General features: G+C 36.4%; 1 protein-coding gene across 2 annotated transcripts in view; it reads right to left on the bottom strand.

The window, feature by feature from the left end:
- The window catches only part of LAMA2 (laminin subunit alpha 2), a 614,120-nt gene that overhangs the window by 444,109 nt on the left and 154,855 nt on the right, over positions 1-15,156 (bottom strand). For both annotated transcript variants that reach the window (XM_003781659.1, XM_003781660.1), the window contains exon 3: positions 11,445-11,557. In XM_003781659.1, coding sequence (XP_003781707.1) covers positions 11,445-11,557 — 113 coding nt within the window. The remainder of the gene's footprint in view (positions 1-11,444; positions 11,558-15,156) is intronic.

The following is a 15,156-nucleotide window of genomic DNA, read 5'->3' as shown; positions in this document are numbered from 1 at the left end:
TACCGTGGGCCTCGTTCCTTGTGTTGACCTCCTCCCTATGTTGACCAATTTGTTACAGTCTCTTGGGTCATCAACTTACAGAGGTTCTACTGTATATGCATGTATAAGTGCCTACATATATAATATATAATTATATGTATTAGATATATATATATAATATATTTATAACAAGCATAAGATATATATATATTTAAGTATAATAATATATAATAAGTAAAAACTTAAACTCTAAAACTGTAATAAAGAATGCATACTATTCCTTCAGAAGGATGAAATGCGGTTGTTTTGTGTGGAAGCCATCAGGCAGCTGTGAAAATTGCCCACATTCAGTCTATTTTAGAAAGTCCTGTTAAAATTTTCCATAACAGAATTACTATGATTTAAACATGTTAACAGGTCTTTGCCCACAGATTTTTAACAGATCGCTTCTCTACATACGATTGTTCTTGTTTGTAAAGAAACGATCCTCTAATTTATTCCACGTCTTCAAGAAGCATTTCCCAGGGCAGACATCTTGACTCTATTTGAAATAGGATTTGCATTTACAAAATGTTTACATTTTCATGATGTTACCAGGATCAGGAAGTCTATCCGCATTTTAAATCCAAATACATATCCTGTGTTTATGAGCTTATTTAAACAACATCATGATATGGCACTTTTTTCTTTCCTTTCTTACACTTATGTTTTTTCCCACTAGAAAACCATAAAATATCAAGCAAACAAAACAGAAACAAAACTTTATAGTCCCAGCCTTCTCTGTTACAAGAGTTAAAATAATTAAAACTTCTTTACCAAAGAAAACTATGAATGTGGTAAAGTCACACACAGAGTGACAAATGTGACTGGATTTTATACATACTTAAAGGGCTAGTGAGAAAATCCACCCTATGCTTTCTATAGACTATTTGCACCTCCCTAAAATTCATAGGTTGAAATCCTAAGCCCCAGTGTAATGATATTAGGAGGTGAGGCTTTGAGGAAGTTATTAGGTCACCAGGACAGAGCCCTCATGAATAGAATTAGTGCCCCTATAAAAGTGACCCCAATGAGCTTATTTGTCCCATCTGTCACATGAGGCTACAGTAAGAAGACGGCCATCTATGATCCAGGAAGAGGCCCAGACAGACACCAAATCTGCCAGTATCTTAGTCTTGAACTTTTACCCCCCAGAACTGTGAAAAGTACATTTCTGCTGTTTATAAGCCACCCAGCCTAGGGATATTGTTAGAACAGCCTAAACAGACTAAGACGAGGTTATTCAACCTTAGACTTAAAGGAAATTGCATAAATTAAAAAAAAATGTACAGCATATTTCATTCTGAGATCACTTAATCCTTTACTCCACGCATTCAAGAAGATTCCCAGATTAATTTTTGGTGGTAGGCACAAGGCAGGACTTATGTCCTATGAAGCAAAATGCCAGTATTTTTTTAAGCCATGTTGTAAAACCAATGACCCTGTGACTGCATGGCACAGAACACTTAAATTTTGGTTCCACGGCTGAAACTTTAGGGTGACTAAAAGGAATGCCAGTGAAACATGTTATCTGTCTTGGCCACTTGATCTCTGAATAAGAGGAATTCTGTACACTCCACAGAACTACGATCTGTAGTGAAATTAATTTTCAAATTTCAACATGTGGGCAAAAAGGCATTTTCTCCATAATTTTAAAATTGATTTTTAATTTTAAATGATTTACCAAAGGTTGTCAGTAAATTTTACATATAAAAGCAATTTAAAAATTATTTCCAATAAGCACTTGACATCTAATCAGATCTCTACTCCTTTTTTATTTTATCAGAAGATTGGGAACTTCCTTTAAAGAAAATAATTTCTCATAATTAAGCAGCAAAACATCTGTCTTTACAAAGCATGAGGGGTACCAGATGTCAGTAAACCTTAGTTACTCTTTCTTGATCTGGACAAAGCAAACCTAACAGATTTTTCTGACAAGCTTGTTTTTGAATCCTCCGCTGTGCTCCGTTCTATCACATGTACCTTTTTCATGGTAAACTGCAATTACTTATACTCTTCCCCTATCCTTCTAAATTAATTCCCTGAATTTGGTGAGTGGTATTTCCCCATTTAGGCTGTGAATTAATTGAGGGTTTTTTTTCACCATGATTTTCTGATGTCTGGTATACAATCTTTCTCATTCCCACATCATGCCCTGCACAGTTGCCCTGCCCTTCCTTCCACCATCTGTAAGATGGTCATACCAACAGGTGACCTGGACAAGGTGGCTGTGTGTTTTGTGTAGCTTCAGAGTTAGATTAAAATCACCAGGCACTGGCTGGGCACCCGTAGCTCAGTGGTTAGGGTGCCAGCCACATACCGGGGCTGGTGGGTTCCAACCTGGCCTGGGGGGTTCAACCCTGTCCAGGGTCTGCTAAACGAAAAAGAAAAATAGCCAGGCACTGTGTAGGGCCCCTGTAGTCCCAGCTACTAGGGAGGCTGAGGCAAGAGAATCACTTGAGCCCAAGAGTTGGAGTTTGCTGTGAACTATGATGCCATGACATTATACAGAGGGCAACAAAGTGAGACTTTATCTCAATAAAAAAAAAAGCAAAACAAATAAAGTTACCAGGCACAGATTTAGTCTTTTCCTTTCATTTATGCTTTGGGGAAAACAATTCAGATTACTAAACATTTCATGTAACTGTACTACAGTTTTGCCAAGTTGGAAACTTGGACTTTTTATGTGTAGTGAGTTTTTCAATTCTAGTTTTCATAACCTGGAGATCAGACAGTTGATTTCACATGATGTGTGTAATGTCTCATGACTGGAGTTTGCTTTGTTTTATACTATTGGTGCTCCTTGTATCTTTTATAAACAGATGATGTATTTCTCCATTGAAACACAATTAAAAAAACACACATAAGAAAAGATTCTCAAATTATGGTTATTGTTTTAAATTATTCATTTATTCAATCATAATGTATTGAGTATGTCTTACATGCTGGGCATTATTCTAAGTGTTTAAAATATGGCAATTAGGAAAACATCAAATATGTCCACCCTCAGGAAAACTGCATTTGGAAAGAGAAGATAAATAACATTTAACATATATAGTAAAATATATGCAGTAAATTAAATGATGATATGTTTTATGAAGAAAAATAAAGTAAGGAAGTGATTTAGGAAATGAAGAGGGAGAAATGATTATATTTAAATAGAGTTATCAGGGAAGTCCCTGTGGAGAAGGTGACAATTGAATAAAAACCCAAAGGAGGTAAGGAAATGCACTAAATGTAAATTGTGGAAAATAAATCCAGGCATAAGAAATGGCGAGTGCAAAGGCCCTGAGGCAGGAGAGTACCAGATGTGAGAGATCAAGACACAAAAAAGTAACTAGTAAGGCAAATGAGGAGAGAAGATCAGTAGATGAAAGAGAGTGAGGGAAAGGTCCTTGAGGATTTGTGGGATTGTGCTTTTCCCACTGAATGTGATGGAAACCACTGGAGAATTTTAGTGGAAAAAGTGATGCGATCTGATTTTGTATGAATAAGATTGCTGTAACTGCTACATTGGAAGCAGATGTGGAGATAAGTGAAAACCTACCAAGACTAATGACACTGAAGGTGACTGTCACCTCCATTAATGATTAGAAAGTCACCAGAATTCATTTAAAGGGAGACCATATAGTAAAATCTCTATAAGTTGATCACTCGAGGGGAACATACAGTATTTCCTAACTAACCACAGATCCTACTTGCAATAATGAATCAATTATCTTAAAAATAATAATAATAATGCCGGAAAAGAAGTGTGTTTGGATTATATTCTGTTTTACTAAACAAGGTGCATCCAGACAGGACATTTTGATCATTTACACTATACTCTCCACTGTAGTTAGTTTTGTATTCACCAATTTAGTGGTGACTCAAATGATACCAAGAAAAAAATTAAGTGATTTTAAAAACAGCCATGTTGATTATTTCCTTGGTTGTATAGATGTCCTTCAGCATGATGTAATCTTATTTGTCTATTTTCAAATTTGTTGTCTGTACTTTTGGGATTATATCCAAAATAATTATTGCCCAGACCAATGTCATGGAGCTTCCCCCTATGTTTTGGGGGTTCTTTTTTTTTTTTTAGCAGCTTTATAGTTTTAGGATTTAATTCATTTTGAATTTGAATAGATTTTTGTATATGGTTGAGATAAGGGTATATTTTCATCCTTCTGCATGTGGATATCCAGTTTTCTCAACTCCCTTTTTTGAAAACAGTGTTTTTTTTCCCATTGTTCTCTTGGCATCTTTGTCAAAAAATTGATTGACTCTAATAAAAACTTGGACTTATTTCTAGGCTGTCTATATAGTTCTTTTGGTCCCTGTGTCTGTTTTTATGTCAATACCATGCTGTTTGGACTATTATAGCTTTGTAGTCTATTTTGAAGTCAGGTAATGTGATGCCTCCAGTATTGGTCTTTTTGTTCAAGATTGCTTTAGGTAGTCCGTGCCTTTTGTGGTTCTATAAAAATTTTAGAATTTGTTTTTATATTTGTGGAAAATGTCATTGGGATTACCTTGCATCTATAGACCACTTTGGATGGCTATATGAACATTTTAATAATATTAATTCTTTCAATCCATGAACAGAGGACATCTTTCTATTGTTTGTTTTCTTCAGTTTCTTTCATCAGCGTTTTATAGTTTTCAGGGTATAGATCTTTTATCTCCTTAAATTTATTCCTAAGCACTTTTTTAGTTACTGTGAATGGAATTGTTTTATTGTTCTTTTTTTTTTTCAGATAATTGCTTATTAGTATATAGAAATTTTGCTAATTTTGTTGATTTTGCATCCTACAACTTTACTGAAGTTTTTTATTCTTCGAACAGGTTTTTTATTTGGGGGTTTTTGGTATATATGTGTGTGGAATCTTTAGGATTTTTTTTCTATATAAGAATTCATATCATCTGCAAACAGAAATAATTTTCTTTTTTCCTTTCAAATTTTGATGGGTTTATTTCCTTTTCTTGCCTAATTGCTGTAGCTAAGATTTCCAGTGCTATTTTAAATAGAAGTGGCATAAGTGGGCATTCTTATCTTATTCCTGACTATAAAGGGAATGCTCTTAGTTTTGTCCACCATTGAGCATATGATATTAGCCATGGATTTGTTTTAGATGGACTATATTTTGTTCAGGTACATAATAATAATTCCTTCCATGCCTAATTTGTTGACAGTTTTTATTGTGAAAGGAATTTGAATTTTTTCAAATGCTTTTTCTGCATCTACTGAGATGACAATATGGGTTTCATCCTTCTTTCTCTTAAAGTAATATATCACATTTATAGATTTACATAAATTGAACCATTGTATCCCTGGCATTAATTCCTCTTAAAATAGTCTTATACACTTGTTCTTTTAAAGTATTGTTGAATTTATTTGCTAGTATATTATGGAGGAATTTTGCATCTGTGCTCATCAAAGACATTGCTGTGTGATTTTACTTTCTTAAAGTGTCTTTGTAGGGCTTTGGTATCAGGGTAGAACTGGCCTCAGAAAATGAGGTTGTATTTCCTCTTCTGTGATTTGAAAGAGTTTGAGAAGGACTTGTATTATTTCTTCCTTAAATGTTTTGGTATAATTCAGCAGTAAAACCATCAAGTTCTAGGATTTCCTTTTCTTTTCTATTCTCTTCTTCTCCTTTTATTTATTTATTTATTTATTTGAGACAGAATCACACAGTGTTACACTGTCACTTATGCTAGAGTGCAGTGGAGCAATCAGCTTCCTACACCCTCCAACTTCTGGGGTCAGGCAATCCTTCTGCTTCAGCCTCCTAAGTAGCTGACACTACAGGCATGCACCATCATATCTGGCTAATTTCTTTCTCTTTCTCTCTTAAAGACAGAGTCTCACTATGTACCCCAGGCTGGTCTGTAACTCCTGGACTTAAGAAATCATTTTCCCTCAGCTTCCCTAAGTATTGAGCTAATGCCCAGCCTGGGAGTTTCTTTGATGGGACACCTTTTTAAAAAATTCCAGATTGATAAGAGGGTACAGATGTTTAGGCTGCATTGTTTTCATTTCTAAGTTCAAGTTCAAGTCATAGTTGAGTGCTTCTCCCAGGGGTGTGCCGAATACCTTCACATTAGGTAAGAACTGGCCCATCACCTTTCCTCTTCCCATTTCTCTCCTCTCTCCTCCCCCAGCTAGAATACAGTAGTATTTTTCTTTTGAGTGGGCGTGTGATTGTTTATATATCAGTTTCATATTAGTATTGAGTACACTGGATACTTGCTTTTCCATTCCTGTGAAAATTTACCGATGGGAGACCTTTTTCACTGGTTCAATCTCCTTGCTCTATTGAAATTTTCTGCTTATTTATGATTCAGTCTTAATAGATTACATATGTCTAAGAATTTATCCATTTCTTCTCTATACAATTTGTTGACATAATTATTAACATACTCTTATATGATCTTTCATATTTTTGTTGTATTAGTTGTATCTTGTCTTTCACTTCTAATACTGTATTTGAATCTTCTTTTTTTCTTAGTAAGTTTAGCTAAAGATTGGTTCATTTGCTTTTTTTTAAAAAAACAGTCTTAGTTTCACTGATCTTTTCTATTGTTTTGCTAATCTCTATTTCAAGCATTTCTGCCATAATTTTTATTATTTCCTCCCTTCTACTAACTTTAGGCCTAATTTGTGGTTGCTGTTTCTGGTTCTGGAGGTGTAATATTAGGTTATCTGAAACCTTTCTTCTTTTTCGATATAGGTGTTTATTGCCATAAACTTCCCTCTTAGAATTGCTTTTGCTTCATTCCACACATTGTGTGTTCATTTTCATTTGTCTCAAGTTCTTAACATTTTCAGTATAATTTCTTATTTGAACCCCTGGTCATTCAGGAGCCTGTTGTTTAATTTTCACATATTTGTGAATTTTTAAAATTCCTCCTTGAACAACAGATCCTCTTAATAGGAATCAGTATGAGGAGTGTGAAAAAATGAGAATGTGATAGAAAAGAATGATGACTTTCCTACAAGACTAAAAATTTGATCACCTTTAATATGATTAAGCAATTAAACAGTTTGAATATATCAAGTACTTCAGTGTTTTTTTATGCTTTATTATTGCATAAGAGTTAAGTAGTACATTAACAGTTCTAGGCTTTTAGGAAAAAATGGGGTTTTTTTTTTGTTTTTTTTCTGGAGACAGAGCCTCACTTTCTTGGCCTACTCACAGCAATATAACAACTCTTAGGCTCAAGTGATCCCCTCATATCAGCCTCCCAAGTAGCCGGGGCTACAGGTGCCCACCAGCTACTTTTAGAGATGGGATCTCACACTTGCTTAGGCTAGTCTCCAACTAAAGAGCTCAGGCAGTCCACTTGCCTAGGCCCCTCAGAGTGCTAGGATTATAGGAGTGAGCCATCACACCCTTAGAAAAAAAATTTTTATGTAACTCACATAGATTCTAAGAATATAGTAAATATGCATAGAAATGCCAATTAGCTTCCTTCTAAAATATAACTCTCACTGAAAACTACTAACCTGTCTCAGTAAACATGTCTCTATAAGGTCAGTGAATAAAATATTTAGGTCAAGAACATATGGAAGGTGATCTCTGTAGCTATAAGACAATCTTTTCCCTTTTTAGTTTTGAAGGATAGACCAGGAAAAGCAAATTATTTATTAATAATAAAGAGACTTCTACATATGATCTTGATACAGGTTATAAGAGCCTCCTGAAAAGCTGCTCCTTTGTTTTACTCCACCTGCAACTCAGCTTTCTCCCTAAACAAATCAATGTATAGGCCTGAGAAAGGGAAAAGAGTGACAGCAGACAAGATGACATTTTTTTTTTTTTTCAGTTCTTGGCTGGGGCTGGGTTTGAAACCACCTCTGGCATATGGGGCCAGCACCCTACTCCTTTGAGCCACAGATGCTGCCCAAGATGACATATTCTTGTGGAATCTGGTAGGAAGGGATTAAATAGAATATTTCAGCTATCTTATTAACCTTTGAGTCCCTGTTACTGTTTTGTAAATTCTGTTTATTTTTGTTTGCTATTATATTGGCCATTTACATACATATCACCGTAACAGTCAAACTTCTCTTCCAGTTCATGCTGACTGGAGGTTCTTATAGTAGCCATAATTAACGGATAGAATTTAGTTGCTAGATTGCTATTATCATTATTTCAAAGTTCTTGTCAAGATATTATAATCTTTATTCTGGTAACTTAGAAGTGGAGGCACAGCATGATTAAATGGTTTGCTCAAGATAGGCTGGGTATAAAGAGAATTCAGAAAAGTCAATAATCCCTTAGAAATGAACATCTAAAAATAACCTACTTATAAAGTAGCTACTTTCTTCTAAATAAATATTGTTTCTAGCATGTATCTTGAATTTTAAGACATAAAAGAAATTTCCCACTGTAATCTGTAGTGATTCAATCAACAAAATCCAATGGTTGCTGTTATATTTAAGGGTCTAAGTTACAAAAAGTGTTTCACTGAGTAAGTATTTAAGGTAGTAAGTTATAAAAGTGTTTCACCAAGTACATATCAACAAAAACACTGGCACTTGTTGAAAGTCAGACATCTCAAAATAAGAAGAACTATAATGGTATAACCTTTTCTGAATCAATGACAAATATTTGAGTGATATTTACCTATTTATTATAACATTACTGTCCTTTTGGATACTAGACCATATTCTGAAATATTATGCTGAATAACCTATTAATCCTCCATGCTGTAGACGGAAAAGACAAAAGTTATACCATTTTAGAGGCATACTAGAGCATGCTAGAAAGTGAGAGAACTAGTCTCCCATTTTATGCTAAAGAGATGTGGGCTACATTCTCCTACAGAAGCCAAGAGAACATAGTGTGGGATTTTTTAAACTGAAACTACGTCTGGTACCCTGGAAATTATATAACAGATGAGATCCCTAGGCTTTAGTCTTCAGATCCTAGTTTAAGAAGGACTGGTGTAGTTTGGGGTCTGGAGTAAGGCTCAAATTCCAGCCCTGCCCATAATAAGCTTTGCAAAGAAGCCAAATCCCTAAACTTTTCTAAGTCTCAGTGTTGTATGACTACTCAAAAGAAATAATAAGACCGACTGGCTTATAGGATTATTGGGAGAGGTGGCATAGTAAAGATATCCACATTTTCTCTGCTGCCAATGCATGACGGGATAACTTCCATGGCTGATAAAGTATTGTAAACAGGCCCCACAGTTTGCTCTTCCAAAGCCTAAGGTCGAAGGAGAAGTATGATTCCCTTTCTGAGGATGTCCAGCACAAAACCTGATTGCAAAACCTGCTTAACTTGTTATCTCATTAAATAACTGACTGAATTAAAATCTTCAGTCAGGTAGAAACAAGGATTTATTTCACTTTATAGATTATTTGTATTCCACTTCTCTTAAAGACTTGGTAGGTTGATTTGCAGGAAATAGGAAAAGGCTGAAGTAAACATGGACATAGGCAGCTGTTATCCAGGAATATGGGACCACTGGAGTCCATATCCACTGTACCAGTGCTCCGTGTGAGTTCCAGCCTTTGGAGTCAAGTGAACCTGGCCTATAAACAGAATTTTGTCACCTGTCATGATCATTGAACTATAAAAGATGTCTTCAAGTATTCACTTATCTTACAAATATTAAACTAAGTAAGAGGAAGAGAAAGATAAGAAAACATACCCACTTAATTCTTTAAGATACTGTATGGAAATGGATAAGTGGGAGACTGATTGAAAAATGGGCTTGGAGGGGAACTCTTTGACTTGCTGGATTAACAACAGGCAGGTTAGATAGAAATGATGTAGTAAAAACTTGCAAGAGTGCCATCCAGTTGTATATTAGAAGGAAAAAATGCTGCTATATTTGGTAACAGGTAAATAATACTGTGGTTGAGCTCAGAGAGTTGTATAAATGATTTGTGTAAATTAAATTAATAATTGACTCCCTGACTGTATGTGCAATATAAAAGAATAAGTGGAGAATAAACCAGACAAATAAACCATCATGATTTGTTGATTCCCTACCCCAGATGACCTGAGTCAATGGACAGCAGACTTACCCTTGATTGGGAAACTTTCCATGATCATATGAAGGGAAAGAAATCCAGGGACTGATAAAAAACCAAGTTGTTTTTATCAGGAGGAGAATCAAGTTCATTTTAAGGCCAACATGCCCAGAAAATTCATGCACAGGATTAATTGACCTAAAGTATGATTTATTTGCATAGCAGTTTGTCCTGCCATTCCATGATCATGTTCTGAGACTTCTTAGAAAATTCTGTTGACTGAGAATTGCTGTACCTTGGTGTGGGTGTAAGGGAATCCATGCCAGTTAGCAATTTAAGCTGCAGCAGTGAGTGCCTGATGTCACAGGTCCCAGGAGGACAGAAGTAGGTCTGCAGTGAGACTCACCAGCTTGCCTGCTCCCCAGCCAGCTATGTGGTTCTTGAAGGCATGCAGCCCTCACCAAAATGGACCTAGCATCTGGGGAAAGGAGGTTGTCCTCTTGATGGCAATGATGTGCCTTAAAGTAAAGCCTGTCACCAATCCTAACACTATAGCAGCCCGTGAAAACCATGACCTCTACAGTGAACAGTATCCATCATCAAAGACCTTGTCCATCACCCTGGCACTAACCCCACACTCCTTTGCTGGTCTATCTACACACTGGCCAGAGAGAAGTGACTAAGGGTCTGTACTATGCTAACTCCAGAGAACAAAAGGCTGATATGCCTCCAGTCTCAGGCTTTAGCCAATTAAGTCAGCCTTTGTCTTTGGGATAATAGCAAAATATAGCAACATGTGTCTGAATTTCATCCTATTTGCAAACCTAAGTAATTTGGGTGATGATGCCTCTTGATTAATAACTTCCTCCTGAGCTGAACACTGTGCCCAGAAGAAAGAAAGAAATTAAGCACAGAAGGGACTCAGGCCTGTGCCACACAATCTCTAACAACTTCCAACATCAATTTTAGATAACTACAAGGCTTGTTACCTCATTTAGTGGCCCAAGTTTAATTTGACATCAATTGTCAAAGCTTGCTCAACTCTCAGTAACAAGAGGCAATTTACTCAAGCACCTTGTTATCCAAGAACCTTTCAGTGCACACAGTATCAGCAGAGTGGGAGCACTGTATTATTTTAAAAGTCAAATATGACACTAGTATATTGTCTGTCTATAAAATTTTGTTGATCCGTATTTTCATTGACTCCAACTCATTAAAAGAGTCAGCTCCTAATACATTCCTAAGTCCTTCACCTACATCCATTTTAGTTGTGCTTGAAAAGCAAATGCCAAGTAGTTTTAAATGACAATATGCCAGACAAATAGGACCCTTTGTTCATTGGACCAAGAAAGTAATGGAGGGTGACGAGAAGGAGTATTGTTTCACCCAGGAACTACTGACGAAACAAACAGCAAATGCAAGATCTCATTTCAAAAGTGGAAAATTACTGTACCTGCTGTAAGTCCAGTGTAATTGTCACATAATGATATTCGATCCCATTCTTAATGCTGGGACTCTGCCACCAAGTGTTCTTTCCATCAATAGCGTTTGTAATTGGGTGTCTCTCTATTGAGTCAGCAGCATCGCGAGAAAAGAAGAGAAAAAAAAATGTAACTAATTTGTAGCTGGTTCATTAAAATAGAAAAGTAAAACTAGGTCAAAACAGTCATCATGTGTGTATCAAACATTAAAATTATATGAAAGGTGAGCAGTTCATATCTTCAAGAGAAATGATTTGAGGACAACTTTTTTTTTTTTGGCCGGGGCTGTGTTTGAACCCACCATCTCCTCTGGCATATGGGGCCAGTGCACTACTCTTTTTGAGCTATTTGAGGACAACTTTTTCACAGCACTATTGCAGTAGGAGGAAATGGTTAAATGCTTAGCCTACAGGCGAAGGAGGTGCTGAGTGCTTGGGCCACCAATTGAAATTTCAAAGATAAGTACAGAAATTAAATGTAAAGAAATGATATTGAAATCTAATGGATGTGCCAATCATTCAGAAAAGTAAAAACTACTGTTTCAGGCAGTTCTAGTAAGCTGTCAACCTTGTTAGCAGAAACATAGAATCCTGAATTGTGGCTGAAAGGTGCTGGAAGATTTGCCCTTCTGACACATTCGTTATTAGCAGGACTTGGGCTATCCAATGTATATCTTGTTTTAATATAAAATGCTGTTAAATCTATCATATGAAGTGGTGAGGCTCAGAAATGAATATCCCCAAATATGTCACCCTCATATGCTGATTATTTTTAAATTAAAGGCTGATGGAGAGATCAGTAGATGCTGCAAGAAGTTTTACTTTGATATTCCCTTACCCTCCTGAAGTCTGGACCTGCTAAGAAGACGTTACCTCTGGTCCCCTCCCTACGTTTTTATCAATTTAACTCATATTTCAGGAACAGACTCTGAAGTCAGTCAACACACCTGGACTATTCTGTTGACCCAGTATTTGTCCTAAAGTACTGTCTATTCGCTGAGCCAATTGAATTCCTTTCAAAATCATCCCCCAAATTGCCATATTTCCTCCATCTTCTCTCTTTTACGAAGTGGGGCATATTAGAATCTGGACCCCTTGGGTTATCAGGTAATCACCCTCCTGTGAGTCCCCATGGTATGTGCATTGAAATAAATGGTGTATGCCTTTTCTATTAATCTGCCTTTCATCAGCTGATGTCCAGTGAACCTTCAGAGAACAAAAGGGAAGTATTTGTGTGGCCCCTACAGAGGCCTTTTGCAGCCAATCTTTAACTTGCTGATTTTCAACCATTACTTAGTAATATAATGAAAGATAACCCAGACCGGTCATCCAACATTTGCTTTTCCCATAATCACTAACTTTGGGAATCTGGACAATATTGGTAAGAGAGAGATGATGGTGAAAACTTCATCCTACCAACAACACACAGATCTTCCCTGACTTCTACCCCAGATGGATGAGAACAGGATTATTGTGAAAATCCAAAAGGAGACTGGAGGTAGAAAGAAGGGGCATGAAGGTCATTGCCTCTCCCACAGACTTTTGTTCCAGCTCCTTTCCTTCTGACAGTCAACTCTCATAGTCTCAGCTCCTCCAACTTAGCTCCATGTATCCTACAAGAGTAACTTAAATCACCACTGGGCTGCCACAGCCCTCACTACAGTTCGGTTCCTAGGCATTGGCTCTTGAAATTTTTGCTTCTCATTTTCCAAGTAAGATCAGTTCTCATTTCTTTTCTCCTCCCATAAGCTGGCCTCACTCACATGTGGGTGCAAACAGCAAGAAGGAAGGTTGTTGATGATCTTTTTCTTTTCTTTTCTTTCTTTCTTTTTTTCGTTTTTGAGACAGAGTCTCACTCTTTCACCCTGGGTATAGTGCCATGGTGTCATAAGCTCATAGCAACCTCAAACTCTTGGGCTCAAGTGATCCTCTTGCCTCAGCCTCCCAAGTAGCTGGGACTACAGGTGCCTGGCAGTTTCTCTATTTTTAGTAGAGACGGGTGCCTTGCTCTTGCTCAGGCTGGCCTTGAACTCCTGAGGTCAAGCAATCCACCTACTGCAGCCTTCTGAAGTGCTAGCATTATAGCCATGAACCATCAGGTCAGTGGATATTCTGTTTCTACATCTAGGGATACAGTAAGGGTATCTAATATCTGGCTTGGAAGAAGTCAGCACATTTTCCCATGGGAATGTAAACAAAGCACAATGGACCCTCCTTGGTGCTCTTCTGTTTGTTATGAATTAAGTATGCTTTGGGGTGTCAGTCTTGAGGATTTTTCTAAAATTAATCATCCAGGAAGATGTTACAAATGAATGGACTGTGAATAAACTTTTAGATTAGAACACAATCCTATCTTGAATTGAAAGAATAATAAAATAACCAACAAGTCACATCATTTTGAAGAACAACCATGTACTATTAATTCACCTGCATAATATAGTAACCTAGCCATGCATTCTAATAACATGTTAATGAACAAGATTTGAAATGTGAAGAGCTGGCCTACAAGGAGACAGACATTCCTCCTGACTCCACTGTTCAGTACTAAACTGACCATGAATAAATCTTTTAAATGCTGTGTGTCATTTCTGAAATAGGAATAACAAAATCCACCATAGCAACTTTTAACTTTTCACAAATAAGTGAAATTTCAAAAAAAAAAAACTATATTTGAGAGATTGGTTTGTTAGATTGATTGTAGTTATTCTAATATTTCATTTTTCTAAGTAATAATAACTTCCAATCTACTTTTATTATCATATAATACACTATCACTATTACTTCATAAAGTAAAAGGCATGAAAAATGGACAATGGTTTTTAAAAATCATGCTTTCACTATGAAGAACAAGTATCAAATATATCCTTTTTTCTTTATATGAAAATTAGGAAACATTGTTCTCATTTTCTTTATTTGCCACAGACCATTGAAAACATCCTAGATGGGAACCCTTTACTCACAGAGTTACCCATGAACATTACATCTATAAATATTATAATGGGTATTGTGGATATATACAAAATAAATAATGCATTTGTTTGAGATGTACACTGATGTAAATCTTTTTTTTTTTTTTTAATAGAGACAGAGTCTTACTTTATTGCCCTCAGTAGAGTGCCGTGGTGTGACATAGTTCATGGCAATTTCTGGGCTTAGGCCATTCTCTTGCCTCAGCCTCCGGAGTAGCTGGGACTACAGGCGCCTGCCACAATGCCTGGCTATTTTTTTGTTGCAGTTTGGCCAGGGCTGGTTTGAACCCACCACGCTCAGTACATGGGGCTGGTGCCCTACCCACTGAGCCACAGGCACCATCTGTTCTGAATCTTAATTTAAAACAAATTGCACTTAATACAAATTTTGAAAAAACAATAAAAGTCAAACAAAATTAAGTCCTTAATGCCATAGGAATCTGAGTGTAAAGTAAAATCATCTTTAAAAGAAAAACTTTTATTACAAACGGAACATTCTTATCACAAGGACATTTGCATTAGAATGTTTATTGCAACTCAATTCACAATTGCCAAGACATAAAGCAACTGAAGTTCCCACCGATCCATGAATGAAGACGTGGAACCCGTCAACCAGTGATTAGATTAATAAACGGTGGTATGTGTATACCATGAATACTATTCAGCTATAAAAAAAGATGGTGACTTCACATCTTTTGTATTTCCCTAGATGAAGT

This window comes from Otolemur garnettii, unplaced genomic scaffold, assembly GCF_000181295.1.
Source record: "Otolemur garnettii isolate 467f Iridium unplaced genomic scaffold, OtoGar3 scaffold00002, whole genome shotgun sequence".
Taxonomy (NCBI): Eukaryota; Metazoa; Chordata; class Mammalia; order Primates; family Galagidae; genus Otolemur; species Otolemur garnettii.
Note: the sequence above shows the minus strand (reverse complement) of the source record. Positions and strands in the feature narration are given on the sequence as shown.